The sequence below is a fragment of the Sturnus vulgaris genome, chromosome 29 (genome assembly GCF_052056855.1).
Source record: "Sturnus vulgaris isolate bStuVul1 chromosome 29, bStuVul1.hap1, whole genome shotgun sequence".
NCBI lineage: Eukaryota > Metazoa > Chordata > Aves > Passeriformes > Sturnidae > Sturnus > Sturnus vulgaris.
The window spans coordinates 4,532,108-4,559,403 of NC_142271.1; the positions used below are offsets into that span (position 1 = coordinate 4,532,108).

At 43.8% G+C, this 27,296-nt stretch overlaps 2 protein-coding genes, 1 long non-coding RNA gene and 2 other non-coding genes across 6 annotated transcripts in view; 3 read left to right on the forward strand and 2 right to left on the reverse strand.

The window, feature by feature from the left end:
* Window positions 1-2,218, reverse strand: part of PIK3C2B (phosphatidylinositol-4-phosphate 3-kinase catalytic subunit type 2 beta) — a 31,716-nt gene extending 29,498 nt beyond the window's left edge. Inside the window, 1 exon segment of the mRNA XM_088180421.1 lies at window positions 2,186-2,218. The gene's annotated coding sequence lies outside the window, so the exon portion shown is untranslated.
* Window positions 2,219-3,491: 1,273 nt separating this feature from the next.
* TRNAK-UUU (transfer RNA lysine (anticodon UUU)) lies at window positions 3,492-3,564 on the forward strand. The gene has a single exon. It is a non-coding gene; the product is annotated as a tRNA-Lys (tRNA).
* A 187-nt stretch (window positions 3,565-3,751) lies between these two features.
* Window positions 3,752-3,824, reverse strand: TRNAK-UUU (transfer RNA lysine (anticodon UUU)). The gene has a single exon. It is a non-coding gene; the product is annotated as a tRNA-Lys (tRNA).
* A 1,040-nt stretch (window positions 3,825-4,864) lies between these two features.
* MDM4 (MDM4 regulator of p53) lies at window positions 4,865-26,918 on the forward strand. Its single transcript, XM_088180542.1, has 11 exons — window positions 4,865-5,012; window positions 10,586-10,691; window positions 10,994-11,068; window positions 12,474-12,607; window positions 14,225-14,274; window positions 19,054-19,115; window positions 19,909-20,005; window positions 21,885-22,045; window positions 23,171-23,305; window positions 23,816-23,896; window positions 24,709-26,918. Exons 2-11 carry the CDS (start codon window positions 10,617-10,619, stop codon window positions 25,249-25,251), a joined length of 1,413 nt encoding a protein of 470 aa, XP_088036668.1. The 5' UTR covers window positions 4,865-5,012; window positions 10,586-10,616; the 3' UTR covers window positions 25,252-26,918.
* LOC148220941 (uncharacterized) lies at window positions 20,008-21,871 on the forward strand. Of its 2 annotated transcripts, none has more exons than XR_015808772.1 (2): window positions 20,008-20,114; window positions 20,195-21,871. It is a non-coding gene; the product is annotated as an uncharacterized LOC148220941 (long non-coding RNA). The 2 variants fall into 2 exon arrangements; XR_015808773.1 differs by having other exon boundaries at window positions 20,016-20,114; window positions 20,155-21,871.
* Window positions 26,919-27,296: the final 378 nt, after the last annotated feature.

The following is a 27,296-nucleotide window of genomic DNA, read 5'->3' on the forward strand; positions in this document are numbered from 1 at the left end:
ATTCGGGATGAATTCGGGATGGGTTCGGGATCGCCCTCCCTTGCCCGCGCTGCTCCAGGGCGGCCCCGGGGGATGGATCCCGCTGCTGTATCCATGGAAAACGCTCCAACCCCTTCCCTGTTGCCATGGGGCGCCTCTCCCGGTGCCAGATGCTCCCGCAGGCGAAGTGCCGGGATGCAGGGAGCACAGGGATCATCCTGGGATGCAGGGGAAACTCACAATTCCCATCCCAGTTTGGGATTGCAAGTGACAAAAATGAACCCGGTCTCAAAAATCACCGGGGAAAAAAAAAATTAAACAACACCCAGAGGGTTTCGTTTCTGGAAGGCACAAACGCATCCATCGATCCCAAATCCAGCAAATCCAACCCTCTGGAATAGAAAAGGGATTCAGGGAGGACCGGGATCATCCCAGGGTGCACCCCAAACCCTTTCAGGGCCCCATAATCCTCACCAGACCCATCCCAGTCTGGAATGGGAAGCAGCTCCTAGGGCTGCTCATCCCACAGGATTCCCATCCCAAGGACAGGCCCAGAAAACTGGGAATGGGGCTGGAATGGGACTGGGAATGGAGCTGGAATGGGGCTGGAATGGGGCTGGGAATGGGGCTGGAATGGGGCTGGGAATGCTGCTGCTCCCTGGAGGGATCCCCGAGCCTTTCCCATCCCCAGCCTCGCACAGCCCTTCCCATCCCGGGGTATCCCTGTGCTCCGGCTGCCACATCCCAGTGAATCCCGGTGAATCCCGGTGAATCTCAGTGAATCCCAGTGAATCCCGGTGAATCTCAGTGAATCCCAGTGAATCCCGGTGAATCCCGGTGAATCTCAGTGAATCCCAGTGAATCCCGGTGAATCCCAGCAACGCTCCCACACGGAGCACCTGCTCCCACTGCAGCAGGCAAGGAATGCTCGGCTGCAGGGTTGGAAGGGAAGGGCTGGAAGGGCCGATCCTCTGGATCCTCTGGATCCTCTGGATCCTCTCCCCAGCCGCCTTCTGGAATTTAGGAGGGTGCTCCGGAGGCGAGGAGGTGGGGAAGGTACCTGGCCAGGGCGGTTATCCCGGGAAATCCGGGATAGGCAGGTTCCCTCACCCCACAGCTCCCTGTTATCCCATCCCTCCCACTCTGGGAAGGAAGGGTTGATTTTCCTGGGAATACCGGGCTCCAGGAATGTTCCCTCACCCCACAGCTCCCTGTTATCCCACCCCAGCTGCTCCGGGAAGGAAGGATTGATTTTCCTGGGAATACCGGGCTCCAGGAATGTTCCCCCACCCCACAGCTCCCTTTTATCCCACCCCAGCTGCTCCGGGAAGGAAGGATTGATTTTCCTGGTCACGCTGGTGCTCGCCCAGCCGGGCCCAGATCCCGGGAACAATCCCAGCCGTGCTCGGCCTCGCACACACGAGCAGGAGTCGATGGAGCTCCCTGGCCCAAGGGGAGCAGCTCCCAAACCTCTGGAATTCGCTATCCAGGAGCGTTCCCGCAGGTTTGGGATCCGCAGGAGCTCAGGGATCCAAGATCCCTCCAGCATCCTCGCAAGAGCTTCCAGCCCCTAAAACCGGGGGGTTTTAGGGTTGGGATTGAGCCCACCCTGCCCGGCCTCACACCACGGCTGGCCTGTCCCTGTCCCTGTCCCTGTCCCTGTCCCTGTCCCTGTCCCCAGCCGCTGATCCAAGGGTGCCATCCCTGCCCAGGGCAGGGGGGTGGGGACCAGAAGGTCCAAAACCAAAAACCAAGCCCAAAATCATTCCGGGATTCTGTGATCCCCGTTCCTTCCCTATTTCTGTCCCCATCCCTGTCCCCATCCCTGTCGCTCCCCCTGCCCCGCCGGGAGGGGACAGGACCCCCCCTCACCCCAGCCCTGTCCCCTTCGCCCAACTTCGCCGTTCCTCGGGCACCATTTCATTGTTCCGCTCATCCAAACCCCCCAAATTCTCGCTGCCCGCCACCCGAGGGGACACTCCGGGACCTCCGACCCCTCCGCGTGTCCTAGGAAGGGACAGCCCCGCATTTCCCCCATCCCGATTTTCGTGTTCCCGGTGCTCCGGAGCAGCACCAGCATGAGCCGCACCTTTCGTGGGGAGCAAATTACGGATACACAAAGCTACATTTAAATATAAAATATCATTTTTTTTTTTTTAGCGGGGACCAACCCAGCAGAGCCCCCCGCTCCCCGGCGCGGCCCTACCTGCTCCGAGCGGCGGCGGCGGCGGGGCCGGGATGCGGGAGGAGCCCGGAGGATGCGGGAGGAGCCCGAGGGATGCGGGAGGAGCCGGAGGAGCCGGAGAGAGGCGGGAGCACCGCGGTGGAGGCGGCGGACAATGGCGGGCGCAGCGCGGGGCGGTGCGGGGCCATCTCCCGGCCGCGCTCCGCATTGCACAGAGCCCGGGCTGGTGTCCCCCTGTGTCCCCCTGAGTATCCCCAGGATGTTCCCGGCCACCCTCCGCATTGCCCACAGCCCTGGGTGATCCCCCCGGTGTCCCCCTGAATGTCCCCGGGATGCTCCGCATTGCCCTGAGCCCGGGCTGGTGCCACCAGCTGCCTCCCGAAAGACCCCGGGATGCTCCCTGCCACCCTCCGCGTTGCCCAGAGCCCGGGGTGATCCCGCCCGGTGTCCCCTGGTGTCCCTCGGTGTCCCCCGAATGTCTCCAAGTTGTTCCCGGCCACGCTCCGCATGGCCCAGAGCCTGGAATGATCCCCCCGGTGTCCCCCTGAATGTCCTCGGGGTGTTCCACATTGCCCTGAGCCCGCGCTGGTGTCCCCCGCTGTCCCTCATAATGTCCCCAGGATGTTCCCTGCCACCCTCCGCGTTTCCCAGAGCCCCGGCTGGTGTCCCCCACTGTCCCCCTGAATGTCCCCGAGATCTCCGCATTGCTCAGAGGCCGGGCTGGTGTCCCCCGGTGTCACCCGGTGTCCCCAGCACGCTCCGGGTGCCCCACAGAACGCCCGGGATGCTGAGGGGGGTCAGTCGGGGCGTGCAGGAGGAAGGGTCCAGATAGGGGAACCCATAATGGGGTGTGGATAATGGGGTGCGGAGAAGGATACAGATAATGGGGTGCAGACAGGGGTACAGATAATGGAGTGCGGATAATGGGGTGTGGGTAATGGGGTGCGGATAATGGGGTGCGGATAATGGGGAGCAGAGAGCGGGGTACAGATGATGGAATGCAGATGGGGGTGCAGATAATGGGGTGCAGACAGTGGGGTGCAGACGATGGAATACAGGTGGGGGATACAGATAATGGGGTGCAGACAGGGGTGCAGATAAGGGGTGCGGATAATGGGGAGCAGAGAGCGGGGTGCAGACAGTGGGGTGCAGATGATGGAATACAGATGGGGGTACAGATAATGGGGTGCAGACAGTGGGGTGCAGACGATGGAATACAGATGGGGGTACAGATAATGGGGTGCACACAGGGGCACAAACAAGAAAGCCCCGGCAGGCCCCCAGCCTGTACCGGTGATATGTCTGCAGCGCTGCCGGGAGCCGCAGAGCCCGGATAGCTCAGTCGGTAGAGCATCAGACTTTTAATCTGAGGGTCCAGGGTTCAAGTCCCTGTTCGGGCGGCTGTGTTTTTGCCTTATTTTTTCACTGCCTTGTTTTTTTTTTTTCCCCAAAAATCCCTTTTTTACACCCGCGGCGCTGCCGGCGCTGCCCGCCGGAGGGTCCCGGCTGCGTCTGAGGGGAATCCTGGCAGGAAATAAAAAAAAAAAAAAATCATAGAAGAAAAAAAAAAAAAAAAAAAAGGACATCCGCCCGAACAGGGACTTGAACCCTGGACCCTCAGATTAAAAGTCTGATGCTCTACCGACTGAGCTATCCGGGCTCTGGGTGCGCTCCTCTCTCCGTGCTCTTATCACCGTACACCAGAGCGGCCGCTCCTGGTTTTTTTTCGGGGAATTCCGATCCGCTCCCCGTGTGCGGTTCCCACCCGCCGTGGCCAAACACATAATTAGACAAAATATTGTAATTATTTCTGTCCGAGTCGGCCGCAAACCCAGCAAACGGAAGCGGGTTTTGCTGTCGGCACTCAGCGGTTCCGCTTTGGTGGCTTCCCCAGCGCTGCCCCTGCGATAGTTCGGAATTTTCCAGAGGTGTGGATCGCAGTTTAGAAGAGAGCGCTGGAAATAATTCAGTCCAGCCCCGCGGCAAGGCAGGGTGACCCGGAGCGGGTGGCACAGGAAAATGTGAGGTTTGTAATGAATATAAATTGATATTCTCATATCCAGGTGGATATTCTAATATCCAGGTGGATATTCCAGTGGATATTATAATGATCCTCATGTCCAGGTGGGTATTAAAATGAAGATAGCTCAGCTCTAGGACGCAGGGACCTTGAATATTTTTCCAAGTCAGCGATTTCTATATAGACACACATCGACATTTTGATTTATTTCATCCTTAAGGCTCGATAATTCCAGGGTGCCCTTGAGTCAGGGATGTTCCTGCTGCCTGCTCCACTGAGCTCTCCTTTCTTGCTGATTAGACCTGAAAATAGACAAGGATCTTGCATCGAAGAACATCCTGACTTGAGATAATATTTTATTTTTTTTTCAGGAAGTTCTTATTACTTTCATTGACATCCCTCATTATTATTATTATCCACTCATCATTATTATTGATTTTTAATTAAAATTCGCTATACTGCAGAAAATAATATAACACCCAAGATTTAGTCATTATTTACCTTTTAAAATTTAATATTATTATCTTATTTTTTTTTTTTTTTTTTTAATTCACGTTTGAAATCATTCATTTACATTTCGCGCCGCCGCTGAGAGGCCGCACCGCCGCGGTCCTCCAAGCCACCAGGGGGCGCCACGTACCCTCGGCATCACCCCCTCCCTTCTAGCAGCACATCCCCTCTCCTCTCTATGGCCCCGCCGCCATGTTGGCCGTGAGGGGAAGCGGCGGCCCGGACCCCGCTAAAATGGAGGCGCGGAGCCTTTAGGGGGGTGTAGGGGCTCCTTCCCCTCCCCGACCCTCAGCCCGGAGCCCATGGAGCGGCCGTAGGGTGAGCACGGCGCTGAGGGGAAGGCGGGGACCCCCGGGGGCGTAGGGCTGAGGGGGCGGTGAGGAGGAGGAGGAGGAGGAGGAGGAGGAGGAAGAGGAAGGGGGGGGGCAGGAGGAGGCGGTGCCGGCGGGAGGGGCCTGAGGCGGCGGGAGCGTCCATGAATTTTTATCTCTTCCCGAGAAACTCTGCGATAATTGGGATTGTCCCGCTTGGAGAAGGGAAACTTCGGGCTGGTTTCATTGTGGCCTGGAGGGATCCGGCGAGGAAAATGGAAGGGAAATGTTTCCCCAGGCCTGCAGGCACGGGAAAAGGGGGAATGGCTGCCGGCTGACTCAGGGCAGGGATAGGTGGAGTTTTGGGAATAAATCCTGTCCTGGGATGGAATTCCCAAAAAATTCCTGGCTCTTCTGTACCTGGAATTGTCCCAGGCCAGCTTGGGGCAGTCCTGGGATTTTGGGGAATGTCGCTGTCCCATGGAATGCCATCCATTTCCATTCTTTTCCCAACCCAAAGCGCTCTGGAATTCCCTAATTGCAGAATTTCACCCTCATAAAGATCCCGAGGGGTTGATCCCACTAAAAACGAGATTTGGATTATTGGGAAAAAAAAATTTCCATTTTTTTTTTTTCCCCCCCTCTTAAAATAGAGATAAACCCAAATCAGGAGGTTCGGGGTGGTGGAAACGCTTCCTTATCCCAAATTCCTGCAGGGATTTCGGGAAATTTGCACCACAATTGAATCTTTGTGACTTTAATTGATGACTTTTGTTTTTTTTTTTTTTTTTTTTCCTCCCGCTTTCACAACATTTCTCAACCGAAGGAACAGTTGCAAAACTTTTTTTTTTTTTTAAATTTATTTTTTTTTTAATTTGTTATCTTTTATTTACCCAAGATTTGGGTGGCATTTTTTTGGGGGGGGGAACAGCCCAAAAATTCGTGGCAGATGCATCGTGGCAGCCACAAAACTCATCTCGGGTACAAATCAGAATTTTTAAAGTTTTTTTTTTAATTTAAAGGGTTAAATTTGAGGCATGAAACCCCTTCAGGGACTCTGATGAGAACAAATTTAATTATCAATGACTTCATGATTGAATCAGTGTCTGTTTAAAGCCTCTCCTTCAGGGCTGGAGAGACAAAAATTCCCCTAAAATTCCCTAAAATCCCAACTTTATTTTTAATATTTTAATTTATTTGAAAGCTGGAAAAATTACTCTCACCTGAATCCAACCCCTGGTGTGTTTCTACTTTAAACCGAATTTTAAAAACTCATTTTTTTTTCCTTTCAATTTAGACTTTTCGAAAACCCAAACCTGAAAAAGTTTTAATTTGACTTCTCAGCCGCTTGAGGTTTTTTTTTTTTTTTTTTTTAGTTTAAAAAAAGCTGCGGTTTTTTTTGTTTTTTTTTTTTTTTGGGGTGGGGGGTTTTGATGCCTCAAAAAGGAATTTTTAGTCATTAAAAAAAGCAGATGAGTCCTTGCTGTAAAATTTGGAGTGGAAATTTTGCTCAGCTCATGACTCGGGTGTGATTCACGATTTCCTCTCGAGGTTTTTTTGATTTTTTTTTTGGGTTTTTTTTTTTTTTTTCTCCAGGGACATTTTTAGCACCTAAAATTCCCCGGACACCCATTCCAGGTTGGGGGTTGGGTGGTGAAATTTGGGATTATTTCCAAATAGTAAAATTCGGAAATAAACCAAATTTCTGAGCTGGCTGAGCACTAAATTCCCTTTTTTTTTTTATTTATTTAATTTTTTTTTTTTTTTTTTAGTTTCCGCCACGTGGGAGCTTTTTAGGGAAGCTCTAAATTCGAATTAAATTCTAATATCTCTAAAATTTTCTGGTGTTTTACTGCCTGGAAACGTTTTAAACAAAACTTTAATCAACGCCGAGATAAATTTCCGATTAAATACGAATATTAATGAGAACCGAACTGCTAAAAAAAAATTTAGAAAGTGTCAAAAAGTGATAAAATCAGCGCTGAAAAGGTTAAAATTCATCAGCCCCGGGGCAGCCGAATCCTTTTCCAGGAAAGGGGAGGAGGGAGAGGAAATCCCGATTTTTTTTTTGGTTTTTTTTTTTTTTTTTAGCCTCTTTAAAGTTGATTTTTTCACCCCAGCCCAGCCGTTATCGGCCACTCTTTGGGTCCCTCCCTCTTTCCCCTGCTCCGGGCGAGGTTTAAAAAAAAACAAAATAAAAAAAACCAAAAAAAAACCAAAAAAAAAACCTCCCGGAGCATCCTCAGAGCCTTCCCCCGGAATTATCCCTGAAAAAAAAAAATTAAAAAAATAAAATAAAATGGGATAATAATCCCAGGATATTCCTGCCAGGCACAGAAAAATCAAGGTCGGTAAGTCCAGCTCATTTCTGGATATTTTATCTTCAATATTTTGATTTTTTTTTTCATCAGAAATCCGTTAAAAATTTAAAAATGTGAACCTGGGGAGTGGTTAAAGCTGTTATAATGTAAATTGTTATTTAGAAATTTAAATATTTGACAAGTTTGAATTAACTCTGCTCCCAGCTCATCCTGGGAAATTTAAGGGCATTTCATGTTCAATATTTTGTTGTTTTTTTTTCCATCAGAAATTGGTTAAAATTTAAAAAATATGAAATGGGGAGTGGTTAAAGCTGTTATAATATAAATTATTAATTAGAAATTATTTGATGTGCTTGGATTAACTCTGTCCTGCTAATTTTGGGAGGTTTAAGGGAATTTTATGTTCAATATTTTGATTTTTTTTTTTTTCATCAGAAATCCGTTAAAAATTTAAAAATGTGAACCTGGGGTGTGGTTAAAGCTGTTATAATGTAAATTATTATTTAGAAATTTAAATATTTGATGTGCTTGGATTAATCCTGCCCAGCTCATTTTGGGAGGTTTAAGGGAATTTTATGTTCAATATTTTGGTTTTTTTTTTTTCCCATCAGAAATCTGTTAAAATTTAAAAAAATATTAACTGGGGAAGGGATTGAAGCTGTTATAATTGGAATTATTATTTAGAAATTGGAATATTTGATGTGCTTGGATCAACCCTTCCCAAATATTTCATTTTTGGGAATGATTTTATTCCATTTCATCCCACAGAAATCTCCTAAAATCCCTAAAAATCTTTTTTTTTTCACAGCTCAGAATTGGTGCTAAAATTCAGATTTTTTTTTTTTTTTTTTGTGGAGTTTTGAGCCTGTTTTATCTGCAGCTGAATTCCTGAGGCAGGAATTGGATTGTTGTCAAAATATTCATTTTTAAACTCAAATTCCTGATAATTCCTGTGGGAATAAATCCATTTATCAGGGAGAAGTCCCTCAAAACCCATTTAGATTTTACTTTGAAAATGTTGAAGCTTTGCACTTTCAAACCTCATTATTTTATTTATAATTAAAATTTAAAAAAATTAAATTAAATTTTAGAATTAAAATTAAATTCCCACACGGATTAAAAATTCCACCTCCCACACAAACCCAGGAGTCAATTTTGGGAATTCTTTTCCTGCTTCAACCTAAATTTTTCCCCCCCCCAAAAAAAAAAAAATCTCCTGATTCTTACAAAAATTGAGATTTTTAATTTCCATTTCTGGGCTGGGGGAGACACAAATTTTTTTGCCTCAAGGTCAAGACTTTGAGCCAGTTCAAAGTTGCTTTTTTTTTTTTTTTTTTTCACCCCCACTATTTAATTGACAAGAATTCCTAAAATTATTCCTAAAAAATAATTTCATTATTTCCAAGTTTTCCAGCCCCATTTTAGGGAAGGATTTAAGGAGTGATTGCTGAGGTAAAATCTGATTTCTGTGGCCACTTTTCTGTGGAAAAAAAAAAAAAAAAATTCCAATTTTTCGGGATTTTCCCATCCAGGAAAGGCTCTGGCAGCTGCTGAGCCAGGAATTCTGTTAAAATTCATTTATTCCCTGAATCCAGGCTGGGTTTTTTTTGGGAATTTTTGGGGAATTTTTGGGAAATCAGGGAGGTTCTGGTTGTGATTTCAGCCTTGGGAATGAGGAGAATTCCATGGGGATGTGACTCAGCCCTGAGGCACCAATTTCACCCTGGGGATTTTTTTTTTCCTGCTGGAGATTCCCTAAATTCCTCACTCTGCTGGGGATGAGTGAGGGCAGGGAATTCCAGAATTCCCAAATCCCAGAATTCCTCCCCCCCCAGTGCCACCTCCTGTGCTTTTCTTTAGGGTTGGGAAAAACTTTTGGGATCAGTTTGGGATCAGCAATTCCAACTTAAAAATCTTTAGGATTGGAAAAGACTTTTGGGATCAGCAAATCCAACCCAGGAATCTTTAGGGTTGGGAAAAATCCTTTGGGATCAGCAAATCCAACCCAGGAATCTTTAGGGTTGGAAAAAACTTTGGGATCAGCAAATCCAACCCAGTTGGGAATCCTGAAATTTTTAGGGTTGGAAGAACCTTTAGGATCAACAAATCCAACCCAGGAATCTTTAGGGTTGGGAAAAACTTTGGGATCAGTTTGGGATCAGCAATTCCAACTTAAAAATCTTTAGGTTTGGAAAAGACTTTTGGGATCAGGAAATTTAACCCAGTTGGGAATCCTGGAATCTTTAGGGTTGGGAAAACCTTTGGGATCAGCAATTCCAACCTAGAAATCTTTAGGATTGGGATCAGGAGATTCAACCCAGCTGGGAATCTTGGAATCTTTAGGGAATCCTGGAATCTTTAGGGTTGGGAAAAACCTTTGGGATCAGTTTGGGATCAGCAATTCCAACTTAAAAATCTTTAGGATTGGAAAAGACTTTTGGGATCAGGAAATTCAACCCAATTGGGAATCCTGGAATTTTTAGGGTTGGAAAAGACCTTTGGGATCAGGAAATCAGGATCTTAGGAAAAGACTTTTGGGATCAGGGACTCAAACCCAGTTGGGAATCCTGGAATCTTTAGGGTTGGAAGAACCTTTAGGATCAACAAATCCAACCCAGGAATCTTTAGGGTTGGAAAAAACTTTGGGATCAGCAAGTCTGACCCAGGAATGTTTGAGGTTGGAAAAGATTTTTGGGATCAGGAAATTCAACCCAACTGAGAATCCTGGAATCTTTAGGGTTGGGGAAACCTTTGAGATCAACAAATCCAACCCAGGAATCTTTAGGGTTGGAGAAAACCTTTGGGATCAGCAATTCCAACCTAGAAATCTTTAGGATTGGGATCAGGAGATTCAACCCAGCTGGGAATCTTGGAATCTTTAGGGAATCCTGGAATCTTTAGGGTTGGGAAAACCTTTGGGATCAGCAATTCCAACCTAGAAATCTTTAGGATTGGGATCAGGAAATTCAACCCAGCTGGGAATCCTGGAATTTTTAGGGAATCCTGGAATTTTTAGGGTTGGGAAAACCTTTTAGGATCAGCAAATCCAGCCCAGCCATGTCCCCCAGTGCCACTTCCTCAGGGATTTTTGACCTTCCATGGATAACAACCCCACCCTGACCAGCCCATCCCATCCCAATTTTTTCCAGGATCATTTTTCCCTTTTTTTTTTTTTTTAACTTTTCCCAGCCCCCTCTGCAGCAGCAGAGATGAAAATTGGGATTTTTGGGGCCGATTTTAACCCCAAATCCATTTTCAGGTCGGTGCTGGAGCAGCTCCTCACTGCCAGGATGAGCTTCCCAAATTCCAGCCAACATCCAGGAGCTGGGAATTCCTGCAGGATCACCCTTGGACAAGCCAATCAGGTAAAATTAGCAGCTAATTTGTTTTCCCTTTTTTATTTTCCAGTTTTTCCCTCCCTTTTTATTTTCCAGTTTTTCCCCCCTTTTTATTTTCCAGATTTTCCCCCTTTTTATTTTCTATTTTTTCCAGTGGGAATGAGATATTGGGAAATGCTCAAATCCAAGCGGGAGGGGTTAAATCCAAATTTTTTGAGGTTTTTTTTGGGAGTGGTTCAATCCAAATTCCTTCGGTTTTTTTTTTTTGTGGGGTTTTTTTTTGGGATTTGATTGCTGGAATTCCAAGCAATCCCTGCTATGTTTTCCAGGTGATTCCCAAAGTTCCCCTGCTGAGGATCCTGCAGGCTGCAGGGGCCCAGGGAGAGACCTTCACCCTCAAAGAGGTGGGAGCAGTTCATTCCTGCTGGGAATTCCACACATTCCTTACATTCCTGATGGGAATTCCACACATCCCACACATTCCTGATGGGAATTCTACAAATCCCACACATTCCTGATGGGAATTCATTCCACACATTCCTGATGGGAATTCCACACATTCCATCCATTCCCTATGGAATTCCACACACATTCCTTATAGGAATTCCACCCATTCCTTACATTCCTGCTGGGAATTCCACACATTCCACACATTCCTTATGGGAATTCTACAAATTCCATCCATTCCTTATGGGAATTCCACACATTCCATACATTCCCACATTCCTTATCCTTATGGGAATTCCACACATTCCTTATAGGAATTCCATACATTCCCATGTTCCTGATGGGGAATTCCATACATTCCTTACATTCCATACATTCCTTATCCTTATGGGAATTCCACACATTCTCATATTCTTTATCCTTATGGGATTCCATACATTGCATACATTCCTTATGGGAATTCCATGCATTCATATATTCCATACATTCCATACATTCCTGATGGGAATTTCATCCATTCCCATGTTCCTTATGGGAATTCCATACATTCCATACATTCCCACCATCATTATCCTGGGGTTTTTTTTGGGAATTGGGATGGGATTCACTCATTAATTCCCTGTATTTCAGCCTTACCTGGAAAATATTCTCATTTTACCTTTGGGGTCACTTTGGGGTCACTTTGGGGTCACTTTGGGGTCACTTTTTGGGGACACTGGGGTCACTTTTCAGGGTCAGTTTTTGGGGACACTTTGGGGTCAGTGGAACAGTCGTGTTTTGAACTGGGATAGTCCCATTTTCAACTGGGAATAATGCACTCTGAACTGGGATCACCCCATCCTGAACTGGGATCACCCCATCCTGAACTGGGATCACCCCATTTGGACTGGGAATAATGCAGTCTGAACTGGGATCACCCCATTCTGAACTGGGATAGTCCCATTTTCAACTGGGAATAATGCAGTCTGAACTGGGATCGCCCTTTCCTGAACTGGGATCACCCCATTTGAACTGGGAATAATGCATTCTGAACTGGGATCACCCCATTTTCACCAGGATCACCCCATTCTGAACTGGGATCACCCCATTTTCACCGGGATCACCCCATTTTCACCAGGATCACCCCATTCTGAACTGGGATCACCCCATTTTCACCGGGATCACCCCATTTTCACTGGGATCACCCCATTTTCACCAGGCCATTTCCCTCCTCACCAACCATTCCCAACCCCAAACCTCCTGTTCCAACCTAACCAAAATCACCTCCAATTCCCCTCCCACCCCCCCCATGAGCAGCAGGATACCCCAAATCCCCGGGAATTCCCAAGTTTTGGGGTCTGAGGGCAGGTGCTGTCCCCACAGGTGATGCATTTCCTGGGCCAGTACATCATGGGCAGGCAGCTCTATGACAAGAGGCAGCAGCACCTGGTGCACTGTGGGGGAGATGAGCTGGGAGAGCTGCTGGGACTGCAGAGCTTCTCTGTCAAGGATCCCAGGTAGGGGAAAATTCCCTTTTGTAGCTGGGAAAAATCTCATTTTTATCTAAAAATATTCCTGTTTGTGTCTGGGAAAAAATCTCGTTTTTAGCTAAAAAAATTCCTGTTTGTGTCTGGGAAAAAATCTCGTTTTTAGCTAAAAAAATTCCTGTTTGTGTCTGGGAAAAATCTCGTTTTTATCTAAAAAAATTCCTATTTGTGTCTGGGAAAAAAATGCCATTTTTATCTAAAAGTATTCCTATGTGTGTCTGGGAAAAAAATCACATTTTTATCTGGGAAAATTCCCATTTGTATGTGGGAAAAAATTCCCATTTGTATGTGGGGAAAAATTCCCATTTGTATCTGGAAATATTCCCATTTGTATGTGGAAATATTCCCATTTTTACATGGAAAAACTTCCCATTTTTATGGGATCTGTGAAATCAGCCCCTGTGGGTTTGTGATTTATGGGATCTGTGCAATCAATCCCTGTAGATTTATGTTTTTGGGATCTGTGAATTCAACCCCTGTGGGTTTGTGGTTTTTGGGGATCTGTAGGAAAATCAATTCCCTGTGGGTTTGTGATTTTATGGGATCTGTGCAATCAATTCCCTGTGGGTTTGTGATTTATGGGATTTGTGAATTCAATCCCTGTGGGTTTATATATTTTGGGATCTGTGAATTCAGTCCCTGTGGGTTTATGAATTTTGGGATTTGTGAATTCAATCCCTGTGGGTTTGTGAATTTTGGGATCTGTGAACTCAATCCCTGTGGGTTTATGAATTTTGGGATCTTTGAATTCAATCTCTGTGGGTTTATGGTTTTGGGATCTGTGCAATCAGCCCCTGTGGGTTTATGAATTTTGGGATTTGTGAATTCAATCCCTGTGGGTTTGTGGCTTTGGGATCTGTGAATTCAGCCCCTGTGGGTTTGTGGGTTTTGGGATCTGTGCAATCAATCCCTGTGGGTTTATGACTTTTGGGATCTGTGAATTCAATCCCTGTGGGTTTATGAATTTTGGGATCTGTGAATTCAATCCCTGTGGGTTTATGGTTTTGGGATCTGTGAATTCAGTCCCTGTGGGTTTATGAATTTTGGGATCTGTGAATTCAATCCCTGTGGGTTTATGGTTTTGGGATCTGTGAATTCAGTCCCTGTGGGTTTATGAATTTTGGGATCTGTGAATTCAGCCCCTGTGGGTTTATGGCTTTTGGGATTGTGAATTCAATCCCTGTGGGTTTATAGTTTTTGGGATCTGTGAATTCAGCCCCTGTGGGTTTGTGACTTTTGGGATCTGTGAATTCAGCCCCTGTGGGTTTGTGATTTTTGGGATCTGTGCAATCAGTTCCCTGTGGGTTTATGACTTTTGGGATCTGTGAATTCAATGCCTGTGGGTTTGTGGTTTTTGGGATCTGTGAATTCAATTCCCTGTGGATTTGGGGTTTTTGGGATCTGTGCAATCAATTCCCTGTGGGTTTGTGGCTTTTGGGATCTGTGAATTCAGCCCCTGTGGGATTATAGTTTTTGGGATCTGTGAATTCAATCCCTGTGGGTTTATGACTTTTGGGATCTGTGCAATCAATTCCCTGTGGGTTTATGACTTTTGGCATCACTGAAGGATTTCCTGTCCCTCCCCAGCCCCGTGTACGAGATGCTGAAGAGGAACCTGAGCCCTGCTGCCCTCCCAGGTAGGTTGGTCCCGTGCCATAAATGTTGCTCTCACCTGGTAAGTACCAAAATGCAGGAAAACCCGAAATCCTGTGGCTGCAGGAGGAATAAACTTCTCTCAGGAGCTTTCCCAAGCAAATCTCTCGGAGTTTGTGTCTTTTCTGTGTGCCAGGAGCTGTTTGAGTGGTGCCAAAAAAAAAAAAAAAAACCAAAAAAACCCCCAAAATTTGGGCCAAGGTTAAATCCTGAAATATTCAAATCGATCTTCCATCAATCCAAATCAATTTTTTGTTCAGAGCTGCCAATTCTTGCTCTCACCTCATTTTATATTTTCAGCATCTCTAAAATTTTTCAAGGTTTTGATTTTGAACCTTGCAGATTCCCCAGCTTCGTGAGAGGAATCAAAATTCAATTCCATCAGAATGAAAATTTATTCTCCTTAAAAATTAATCAATTTTAAAATAAAATTAATCTGAGCTGGGGTGACTTCCCTTGAAACCAGTTCCTGGGAAAAATAAAAATAAACTCCACTGGCAGAGCTGTGGATTTTTGTGCCACATTTCCCATTTTTTAAAACATAAAATAGATTTAATCCACAGCTGTGGAAGTTTGTACCACATTTCCAATTTTTTAAAAGCAGATAAAATGGATTTAATCCACAGCTATGGACTTTTGTGCCTCATTTTCCATTTTTTCAAACAGGTGAAATGGATTTAATTCACAGCTGTGGACTTCTTTGCCTCCTTTCCAATTTTTTAAACAGATAAAGTGGATTTAATCCACAACTGTGGAATTTTGTGCCACGTTTCCCATTTTTAAAACAAATAAAATGCATTTAAACCTTTAGGACGACTCAGTGGAAAAATTAAAAATTAAACTAAAATTCAAAACCTGGCCTTAAAGAGTTCCATTTCCAACCTTGAATTTTTTTTTCACAGAAGATTCTTCAAAAATATTTTGATTTCTTTTCTAGAAGAATCTTTGGAGCTCTTTTTTTCTTTTTTTTTGCACTCTTTACCTGTAGTAAAATGCTGTGAGTGCTGTTCCCAGGCAAAGCTGTGAGTGAGAGCTGAGCTTTCCCAGGCCAATCCTGGCACTGGGCCTCCCTTAAACCTGGCTCAGGAAAAGCTTTTCCTAACACTGAGTTAGACCTGCCTTTGTGTGAGTGGGGCCCAAACCAACCAAGCTTGGCAGACCAGACCTTGGAGTGCACAGGGAGGGAGGATCCAGCTGTTCTCCTTTCCCTTTTCCAGCTGTTTTCCCTTTTCCAGCTGTTCTCCTTTCCCTTTTCCAGCTGTTTTCCCTTTTCCAGCTGTTTTTCCTCCCCTTTTTCCAGCTGTTTTCCTTTCATTTTCATCTGTTGGTTTTCCTTCAGCCCAGCACAGGATTTACTTAATTTTTCTTCCTTCTTTTCTTCTTTTTTCTTCTTTTCTCCCCCCTCTTTTCTTTCCTATTTTCCCCCCTTTTCTTTCCTATTTTTTACCCCTTTTCTTTCCTATTTTTTACCCCTTTTCTTTCCTATTTTTCCCTCCCTTTCTTTCTTAATTTTCCCCCTTTCCTTGTCTAATTTTCCCCCTTTCCTCATTTTTCCCCCCTTTTCTTTCCTCATTTTTCCCCCCTTTTCTTTCCTCATTTTCCCCCCTTTTCTTTCCTATTTTCCCCCCTTTTCTTTCCTATTTTTTACCCCTTTTCTTTCCTATTTTTCCCCCCTTTTCTTTCCTCGTTTTCCCCCCTTTTCTTTCCTCGTTTTCCCCCCTTTTCTTTCCTCGTTTTCCCCCCTTTTCTTTCCTCGTTTTCCCCCCTTTTCTTTCCTCGTTTTCCCCCCTTTTCTTTCCTCGTTTTCCCCCCTTTTCTTTCCTCGTTTTCCCCCCTTTTCTTTCCTCGTTTTCCCCCCTTTTCTTTCCTCGTTTTCCCCCTTTTCTTTCCTCATTTTCCCCCCTTTTCTTTCCTAATTAATTTCCCCCCCCTTTTCTTGTTTAATTTTCCCCCTTTTCTAATTTTCCCCCCTTGTCTTTCCTGATTTCCCCCCTTTTTCTAATTTCGCCCCTTTCTTGCCTCGTTTCCCCCTTCCTTGCCCACTTTTCCCAAGTCTGACTCCCTCAGGATCCATTTAGGAATCCCTCACCTTCAAGTTGCTTTTTCTGGGAAACCTTCCAGCACCTGGAGGATTTCCACTCCCTGAAAATCCCCTTTTGGAAGGAGGAGTCTCCCTGTTTTCCACCAGGGATTCAAATCCCAGCAGCTGGAAGGTGATGGAAGCAGGAAAGAAAAGCAGGAATTTCTGCATCCCTGCCATCTTTGATGCTGGAATTTTGCTCCATTTAAAATGTGGAATTTTTCTGCCATTTCCCAGCTCTTCCCTATCCCTGTGTGATTTTCCTGGTGGCAATCAGCCTCATCCAGGAGGGAATTTCAGTTCCAAAGGGAACAGGCAGGAACCAGCCTGGCATCTTTTGTTCTCTCTGTTCAAAGCCAGACTCAAAAAAATTCCTGTTAATTGGATTTCCTGTTCATTTAGCTCAGCCTTTTAATGAATTCTTTTGGAGCAGCATCATCATCAGCTGGATCCAGCTGTGTCCAGCTTGGAATTTTCCCTTCTTTGCTCTTTATTCCTTCAGGAAGGGCAAAAATCCTCAGGAATTCCCAAAAAAAAAAAAAACCCTTTCCAGGTGGGATTCCCTCTGGAATCCTGGTGTTTGAGGAATGGGTCTGCAGTCATTCCCTGCAAACCATCAGGAAACTGAACAAAAATGGGAATTTTTTTTTTTTTTTTTTGGGTGGATCTGTCACATTTTGACATTTTCCCTAATGGGAATTTCTTGCTGGGTCACTCTTGGAGATTTCAATAATTTTGGGAGCAATTTTCCTGGTTTTTTCCACTTTTTTTTATTCAAGGAAGCTCAGGTGGAAAAGCAGCTCTTTGCAAAATGTGGGTGTTCCCAGCTGGAAATTCCCTGGATTTACAAACCAGCCTTGGCTGTGCCTTGGAAACTCCAGGGAAAATTCCAAACCTCAGGAGCAATTCCAAATGCAGGAGTAAGAGATGCACAGAAATTGAGAATAACCAGGAATTCCTGTGGCAAAGCCCTGGAGCTTGGGATGGATGTAGGAAAAGGAATCATTTTTTCCATTTGGGAAGAATATTCTGAATATTTTTCCATTTGAGAAGAACCTTCTGAATTTTGGATGGCTGTAGGAAAAGGAATCATTTTTCCCTTTGGGAACAATATTTGGAATTTAGGATGGCTGCAGCAAAGTGAATCAGATTTTCCCTTTGGGAAGAATATTCTGAATATTTTTCCATTTGAGAAGAACATTTGGAATTTGAGATGGCTGTAGATAGATAAAAATCATTTCCCTTTGGGAAGAACATTCTGAATTTGGGATGGCTGTAGGAAAGAAGCAGATTTTCCCTTTGGGAAGAATATTTGGAATTTGGGATGGCTGTAAGAAAAAGAATAATTTTTCCCATTGGGAAGAATATTCTGAATTTGGAATGGCTGTAGAATTTGGGATGGCTGTAGGAAAAAGAATACTTTTTTCCCCTTTGAGAAGAATATTCTGAATATTTTTCCCTTTGAGAAGAATATTCTGAATATTTTTCCATTTGGGAAGAACATCCTGAATTTGGGATGGCTGTAGGAAAGAAGCAGATTTTCCCTTTGGGAAGAATAATCAGAATTTGGGATGGCTGTAAGAAAAAGAATAATTTTTCCCATTGGGAAGAATATTCTGAATTTGGAATGGCTGTAGAATTTGGGATGGCTGTAGGAAAAAGAATACTTTTTTTTTCCCTTTGAGAAGAATATTCTGAATATTTTTCCCTTTGGGAAGAACATCCTGAATTTGGGATGGCTGTAGGAAAGGGAATCAGATTTTCCCTTTGGGAAGAATATTCTGAATAGTTTTCCATTTGGGAATGAACATTTGGAATTTGGGATGGCTATAGGAAAAGGAATGAGATTTTCCCTTTGGGAAGAATATTCTGAATATTTTTCCCTTTGGGAAGAACGTTTGGAATTTGGGATGGCTGTAGATAAAAATCATTTCCCTTTGGGAAGAGCATTGTGAATTTGGGATGGCTGTAGGAAAGGGAATCAGATTTTCCCTTTGGGAAGAACATTCTGAATTTGGGATGGCTATAGGAAAAGGAATGAGATTTTCCCTTTGGGAAGAATATTCTGAATATTTTTCCCTTTGGGAAGAACGTTTGGAATTTGGGATGGCTGTAGATAAAAATCATTTCCCTTTGGGAAGAGCATTCTGAATTTGGGATGGCTGCAGGAAAAAGAATCATTTTTCCCTTTGGGAAGAACATTCTGAATTTGGGATGGCTGTAGGAAAAAGAATCATTTTTCCCTTTGGGAAGAACATTCTGAATTTGGGATGGCTGCAGGAAAAAGAATCATTTTTCCCTTTGGGAACAACAATATTTGGAATTTAGGATGGCTGCAGCAAAGTGAATCAGATTTTCCCTTTGGGAAGAACATCCTGAATTCGGAATGGCTGTAGAATTTCGGATAACTGTAGGACAAAGAACACTTTTTTTTCCCCTTTGAGAAGAATCTTCTGGATATCTTCCCCTTTGTGAAGAACATTCTGAATTTCCAGCCATGCACTTCACCCCACACCCATCATTTCCCCCCCGGGATTTTCCCCACCCCGGGATTTTCCCCACCTTTACCCCCCATCTCTGCCAAGCCTGGCCCGGTTGTTTAGCTCTGCCCAGGCCGTGTGTGCTGTGTGAGTGGGGGTTTCCAGGGGAAGGATTTTCCTTGTGTTTTACCTGCCATCTGCAGATGCTGCACAGACTCTCCCAAAGGAGCAGAGCGTCGCTAAGCCCAGCCCAGACCAGCTGCAGGTAAACCCCACTGCCCAGTGGGTTCTTTTCTTGTACAGAGCCGCCCCTTCTCTGTACCCTCTGCATGGTGGACTGCCAGAACTTTGTATTTTTTTTTTTTTTTTTTTATTATTATTATTTTTTATTTTGTGCTGCTCCTCAGAGAGGAAACACCACCCCCAAAATTAAAAAAAAAAAAAAAAAAAAAAAGTTCTTGGAGTCCACAGAGCAGGGACAGAGCCACCCTTCTCTGTTCTCCTCGTGACAGAGTTCCAGTCTCTGAGCGTGTTTTTCTGGGCTGCAGCACTTCCAGGCCTCAGCTTCTCCAGCTGTGCTTTCCTGCTTTTTTTTTTTTTTTGTTGTTTTTTTTTCCCATTTTATCCTACCTTTTCTCCCAGTAGGAATTGCTAAATAATTCACTGTGCCTAGTTAGGATTGGTTTCCGTTTTAGCAGGTGAAAACCTAGGAAAAATCTTGGCGCCTCCAAAGTTTTTCCCGGTGTGGTTTGGGGTGAGGGATGGGAGGTGTCAGAGAGTCACAAAATCACTTTTACTGCAGGAAAAAAAAAACAAAAAAACAAAAAAACCCCCACCAACTTTGGGGTTTATGCCGAGCTGAAGATTTTTCCTTGGTTGGTTGTGCTGATTTCCAGAGGTTTGAAAGAGAAAATAGTTTGTAGTTTTTATTTTGAATTATTTCCTCTTCCTACACCTGCTTGGTCTTGTCCTGCAGCTGGTGCCTGGGGATGGAAGTGCTGCATCCCCTTGTCCCTGCAAGCTCTGCTGGGCTCATTCCTGGATTTTCCTTCCTGCAGCTCAGCCAGGGGGAAGGATCTGACTCTGGGATCCTGGAGGGTGACAGCAAAACCTCTGCTCCAGCGACCTCAGAGCCCCAATGTGACACTTGTGAAGGTGAGGGACACATTTCTGCATTGTCACAAGGTGGGTGAAGGTGAGGGAAAAAATTCTGAATTGTCACAAGGTTTGTGAAGGTGAGGAAGAAATTCTGAATTGTCACAAGGTTTGTGGAGGTGAGGAAGAAATTTCTGAATTGTCACGAGGTTTGTGAAGGTGAGGGACACATTTCTGAGTTGTCACAAGGTTTGCAAACACGTGTGGGACACACAGCAGAAAAATGCTGGAGGAGGGATTTAGGAATCTTCAAAAAACTTTGGTCTGGGATAGAATAATTGAAAATATTGGTGCTAAAGACTGAGAACTTGCAAAGTTCACCACAGGTGTTTTATTTTCTGGCTCATAAACAAACGCTGTGAATGCAGTGGCAGGTTAAACCCCCAAATCCCATCTCTCACTGAGCAATGCCATGAAAATAAAATCTTGCAGACCTTGCTGGAATGTGTTTTAAATGTTGGAATTACCCTTGGATCCTTCCCAAGGGAGGCTCCTGAGCACAGGAACCCAACCTGGGCTGGCTGCAGTCCAAGCAGGGAACTGAACAAAAATGGGATTTTAAATTTATTTATTTTTTTAGTGGATCTGTCATATTTAGGCATTTCCCCTATGGGATTTTTTTTTTTTTTTTGCTGCAGATTTAAGAAGTTTTGGGAGCAATTTTCCTGTTTTTCTACCTTTTATTCTCTGTTATGAAGGAAGCTCAGTTGGAAAAGTTTCCAGTTGAAATGGGAGAGTTTGGAAATTCCCTGGATTTATAAAAACAAGGCTTGGAAATTCCAGGGAGTGCAGGGAGGGAGCTCCAAGGTGCTCCTGGAATCCACAGTGCTCACTTTGGGCTTGGAGCATGGAGGGGAGGATGGATCCTCATTTCTTGGGAATTCCAAAACAATTTCTGCATCTGGAATCACTCAAGGAATCCACTCGGGGCTGCCTGGGGAAGTGTTGGTTTTTCTGTGGTGAAAATTTAAATTAAACTCCATCTATCCCAGTTCAGGGGAACTGGGATCACTGGGATCTTCCCTGATTTTTGCTGGATGGAACATCCAAACCCCAAAGCTCTCAGCCTGGTGGAAGAAGTAAAAAAAAAAAAAAAAAATTCAGATTTGGTCCCAATTTTTCTCTGCTGTTCTGTTGGAAAAAAATAAAGATTTAACAGGAAGGTTTTACAGATATGTATGTATAAAAAAAGATTTTTGAATGTAGAAGATGAAGAAAAAAATAAAAATAATAGGAAGTTTTGATATAGAAAAAAAGAATTACTGAGCCAGTTTTAGTGGATAACTAAAAGAAAAAAAGCAGGTAAGTTAGAAGGAGATTTTATAACTCTAAGCAAAGAATAAATCCACCTCTGACAAAAAATGTTTTTACTGGACAAAAAAAAATTGCACAGACAAACAAAAATGCCAAGTTCTTTTTACAAGTAAAAAGAAAAATCTCAAACTTTTTACTAAAAAAAAAAAACACCTGAAAAACAACATCTAGCTTCAACTATAACATCCTGACTTTTTAAAATTGAAGAACAGTAACATAAATATGGTAATTTAGTAGTTATGGCAGGCTAGAAGTAAAAGTATTGATTGGTTGTCATATTTTAAAATGCTCTGCAATAAATAAAAAAAAAAAAAAATAGATAATGCATTCTATATTATATATAGAACTAGAGTTAGCTTGAAATGAACCCACAGCTGTAGCTGAAAAATCTCTTTGTCACCTGGAAATTGCTGTATCATTTCAATACAATAAACAGCATTTTTAAAAAATCCTCCTAAACCCCCACATCCCTCATTTCAGCTCTTGCCTTTTATTTTTATTTTTTTTTTTTACCCAATAATTTGATTTTTTTTTTTTTTTTTTTTTTTTTTTTTGGTTCTTCCAGACCAAAACTTACTAGAAAACCTCTCCAAAAGCAAAAAACCCAAGCTGGACCTGGTTTTTGAAGAATGGGATGTGGCTGGGCTGCCCTGGTGGTTTTTAGGGAATCTCAGAAACAATTACAAATCCAGGAGCAATGGATCCACAGATATCCACACAAACCAGGTGGGTCACCTTTCCACAGCCATTTTTGGCTACCAAAAAAAAATCCAAATTTCTCCTTTTTTTTTTTCCCCCTCTCTTTCCATTCCCCGCTCTGGGATTTTCAGCTTTTTCCCTTTGGGTGATTTTTTTTTTGTTTTTTAAACAAGAAAATTCTGTCTTCAAGGTCCTCGGAGGTGCCTGGATTTTGGGGGATTTTTGGGGTTTTTTGGGTTTTTTTTTTTAATTGGGATCAACGTTGTAGGGTGGTGGTCAAGCTGGAAAGGGGAGGTGGAATAGAGAGAGGTTGGGAAAAGGGAACTTGTGAGGGGGAAATTTGGGAAAAAATGGAATTTGTGAGGGGGAAATTGGGAAAAAAGGAAATTGGGAAAAGAGGGAATAATTAGGAAAAGAAGGAATTTGTGAGGGGGAAATTGGGGAAAAAAAGGAATTTGTGAGGGGGAAATTGGGGAAAAAATGGAATTTGTGAGGGGGAAATTGGGGAAAATAAAAGGAATTTGTGAGGGGGAAATTGGGGAAAATAAAAGGAATTTGTGAGGGGGGGAAAAGGGGAACCTGTGAGGTGGAAATTGGGGCACAAAGGGAAGATGTGAGGCAGGAATTTTTACCAAGGGGTGTGTGAGGGCAGTGAGCTGCTCAGGAAATGAAAATGGGGCAGTGCTGGGTGTGGGGCTGCTCATAAATTGTTTTTCCTGGTATTTTATTTTCTTTTATTTTATTTTTCTTTTTCCTTTCTTTTCCCTTTTCCTTTCTTTTCCCTTTTCCTTTCTTTTCCCTTTTCCTTTCTTTTCCCTTTTCCTTTCTTTTCCCTTTTCCTTTCTTTTCCCTTTTCCTTTCTTTTCCCTTTTTCCTTTCTTTTCCCTTCTTTTCCCCTTTCCTCTCTTTTCCCCTTTCCTCTCTTTTCCCCTTTCCTCTCTTTTCCCCTTTCCTCTCTTTTCCCCTTTCCTCTCTTTTCCCCTTTCCTCTCTTTTCCCCTTTCCTCTCTTTTCCCCTTTCCTCTCTTTTCCCCTTTCCTCTCTTTTCCCCTTTCCTCTCTTTTCCCCTTTCCTCTCTTTTCCCCTTTCCTCTCTTTCTTTATTTTTATTTAATTTTTTTATTTTTAAAATTTTCTTTATTTTCCCCCCTCAGGACATAGACACTGCCATAGTTTCAGACACCACTGATGACCTGTGGTTCCTCAACGAGTGTCCCCTGGAGCAGGGCAGTGCTGGCCTCAAGGTGGAGGTGCTGGACTGCGAGGAGGTGACACAAGGGGACACAAAGGTACCTCGGCCACCGTGTGCTCCATTTTAATCCATCCCCCCGCCAAGGATGGGTCTGTTCCCATCCACAGCTTTAAAATCCTGGTTTTTAGGACAGGCTGTTGCCATTCCTGGTGTGTTCAATGGTTTTTTTTCTGTTCGGGTTTTGGTTGAAATTCATATTTTTCAAGGCATAGAATTAAATTTGAAATTGAATTCAGCGTCCTCGGCAGCAGGTGAAGTGGGTTTCTTAACCAATAGCTGCAAGAGTTATAAATCAAAAATAATCATGGAATTAAGTTTGGAAAAAGCTTATAAAGACTCAAATCTGATCATGGTAAACCAGTTAAAGTCACCAACGTTCTGCAAAAAAAAAAAACTTGAAAAATGACTTTTTATTCACTTTTAGAAATTATTTAATGAGCAAGGTGATGATGTAATCCTTTAATTGAGGTGTGCAGCACCAGGCAAACAAAAAATAAGGAATATTCCAACATTTCCACCCTCTGACAAATCTTTCCTGGAATTCCAGGTGCCTGAGGATGTGTGCTTGGATGAGCTGGAGGATTCCCAGTGCCTGAGTGATGACACAGACACAGAGGCAGCTTCTGAGGTGGGAATTCCTTGGGATCAGCTTGACCTGGGGCTGCTTTTGGGGTGGGAAAAACTGATTTTTCTTGTGGGTTTCCCAAAAAAAAAAAAAAAAATGTAGTGGCTGATACCCAGGCATAATTTAAGAAGGTTTTAAAATAAGGTTTTAAAATAAGGTTTTAAAATAAGGTTTTAAAATAAGGTTTGTAATTCCATTTTGTCCTCTGGATGGAAATCTGGAGGATTGTCCTTGGAAGAAATCTGGAAATCTAAAGTAACACTTCATAATCACTCAGAGTTTTAATGGTTTTAGCAGAATTTTAATGGTTTTAACAGAATTTTTCAGCTGGAATAAATGGGAGTGTCCCTGGCTTTGGACAGCTGAGTGCTGGCTCTGCACTTGGGCAGCTCCTGCCCTTTTCTTTGAGATAATTAATTAATAAATCCATTAATTGTGCAGATTCAACAGCTGATGAGTGATGGGTGAGCCTGGAAGACAAATCCCTGCCAAATTCCAGGAGCTCTCCCCTTAAATTTTGATCAAAAGCTTTGAAGATTCTCCTGAAATGAAACAAAAATGAACTGCCCCATCTTGGATTTTTCCAGAGGGCTGGGAGAGAGGGAAGAGAGGAATTCATGAGGGGATAAATCAATCCCAAAGCACAAAATATTGATTTTTCCAGCTCAATAAATCACTCGTTTTCCTCGCCGCTTTTCCCACACGGCTAAAACTAAGAATACCCCCCCCCCCCAAAAAAAAAAAATTTAATTTTTTTTTTTTTTGGGGGGGGGTGGGGGTCTGGAATTTTTTTTATTTCATTTCCAATCCCTCAGGATTGCTGGCAATGCTCCAAGTGCAAGAAATTCAACTCTCCAGGGAAAAGGTACTGCTACCGCTGCTGGGCCCTGCGCAAGGACTGGTACCGGGACTGCCCCAAACTGCCCCATTCCCTGTCCCTCTCCAACATCAATTCCATGGAAAAGCAGGAGCAGGAGGAAGGGATGGATGTCCCAGACTGCAGGAGGACGATTTCAGCTCCTGCTGGCCAAGCCAAACACATTTTCCTTGGAGAATCCAAACCCTTGATGGATCCCGGCGGCTCCATCGAGTCCTTGGATCTGGCGCTGGATGGCAAAAATCGGGATTTTGGCAAAATGAAGAAAGAGGAGGAGGTGGAATCTTTGGAGAGCATCAAAACCCTGCTGAACCCCTGCTTCCTGTGCCAGCACAGGCCTCGGGATGGCAACATTGTCCATGGAAGGACTGCTCACCTGGTGGCCTGCTTCAGGTGTGCCAGGATGCTGAAGAAGAAGAAATCGCCGTGTCCCGTGTGCAGGAAGGAGATCAAGATGGTCATCAGGATCTTCATGGGATAGCAGGATTGTCTGACCCTAAAATAACCCCAAAATGGAGATTTTTGCACTCAAATCCCCGTTTCAGTGTGTGCAGGAGGGAGATCAAGGTGGTCATCAGGATCTTCATGGGGTCATCAGGATCTTCTGACCCTAAAATAACCCCAAAATGGAGATTTTTGCACTCAAATCCCATTTTGTGTGTGCAGGAGGATCAGGATGGCCATCAGGATTGTCATAGGGTAGTAGGATCTTCTTTTTGGGGTTATTTTAGTAGTAGAGTTTTTTTTGCACTCAAATCCCAATTTGTCTGTGCAGGAAGGAGATCAAGATGGTCATCAGGATCTTCATGGGATAGCAGGATTGTCTGGCCCTAAAATAACCCCAAAATGGAGATTTTTGCACTCAAATCCCATTTTGTGTGTGCAGGAGGATCAGGATGGCCATCAGGATCTTCATGGGGTCATCAGGATCTTCTGCCTCTAAAATAACCCCAAAATGGAGATTTTTGCACTCAAATCCCATTTTGTGTGTGCAGGAAGATCAGGATGGCCATCAGGATCTTCATGGGGTCATCAGGATCTTCTGACCCTAAAATAGCCCCAAAATGGAGATTTTTGCAGTCAAATCCCCATTTCAGTGTGTGCAGGAAGATCAGGATCATCATGGGGTAGCAGGATCTTATTTTTGAGGTTATTTTAGTAGTAGAGGTTTTTTTGCACTCAAATCCCATTCTGTGTGTGCAGGAGGGAAATCAAGGTGGCCATCAGGATCTTCTGACCCTAAAATAACCCCAAAATGGAGATTTTTGCACTCAAATCCCATTTTGTGTGTGCAGGAGGATCAGGATCTTCATGGGGCAGCAGAATCTCAACCAACCCCCAAAAGAGGATTTTTTTTTTTTTTTTTTTTTTTTGCACAAAAACCCCAATTCCAGGGCTTGGTCTGCAGGATCAGGATGGTCATGGGGCAGCAGGGCCCTTGGCTCCTAAAATCATAATTTTTTTTTGCACTCAAATCTCCCATTTCAGTGCAGGAAAGAGATCAAGGATGATCACCGGGATCTTTGTGGGATTGCAGAATCTCCTGCCCCTAAATTAAAGCCCAAAATGAAGATTTTTGCACTCAAAGCCCAATTCCAGAGCTGAGCCAGTGAAACCAAAGAAAACCAAGATTTAAATCCCACCAAGAATCCTCTGCAGGATCCACTTTGCCGTGGAAATCTCCTCCAGATCAAAATCCCAGCTTGGAAATTTTCCCAAATTTCCCAATTTTATCCCTTGGAATTCTTTCTCCTGACCAAGAACAGAAGATTTGGGAAAAATTGTGACTTTTGGAATGTTTGGTTTTTTTTTTTTTTAATCCTAAGTCCTGACTTGTGCAATTCCTTTGGAGCTGAGTGATAAAAATGGAAATAAATATTTATGGTGGGAGGGCAGGGGATCTGGTTTGGAGAGAAGAAGGAAGAAAAATAACTTTATTCCTGATTTTTTTTTTTTATTGTTTAAGGTCAGCAGGGTGAAAAATTCCTTGCTCCCAGATGGGAAATAAATGCAACTTTAATCCACACCTCTCAGGTCACAAATCAGATGGAAAAATAATAATAATTGTGTTATATTTTGGGGTTTTTTTGGGGCTCTTTAATTTCTATTTCTCCTGTTTTTTAATATATTTAAATCTATTCTGTGTCACCTGTGTCCAGCAGGATTTAATTCCAGCAGCTTTGGGATATTTTGGGATGTTCCACCTGCCCTCACCTATTCTTTAGGATTTTAAAGAAATCCTCATTTTTGAGTGAAAAATGGCTTTAAAAACAAAACATGAACTTTTGAGGGATAAAATATTTCCTTTATAGCCCCGTTTGCACCCTCTTCTGGCACATTTTTCCTTTTTCCAGGCAGATTTTTTCCCTCTTTCCAAGCAATTTTTTCCCATTTCCAGGCAAATTTTCCTCCCTTTTCGGGCCGATTTTTCCCCTTTTCAAATACATTTGTTTTCCTCTTTCCATGCAGATTTTTCTTTTTTTTCAGACAATTTTTTCCCCCTTTCAAGTCAGATTTTTTTTCCCC

Coding starts and splice junctions, on each gene's coding strand:
- MDM4 (XM_088180542.1), top strand. CDS start 10,617: ATGAGCTTCCCAAATTCCAGCCAACATCCAGGAGCTGGGAATTCCTGC. Junction 12,608..14,224: donor TTCTCTGTCAAGGATCCCAG/GTAGGGGAAAAT, acceptor GTCCCTCCCCAG/CCCCGTGTACGAGATGCTGA. Junction 23,306..23,815: donor TGACACAAGGGGACACAAAG/GTACCTCGGCCA, acceptor CTGGAATTCCAG/GTGCCTGAGGATGTGTGCTT.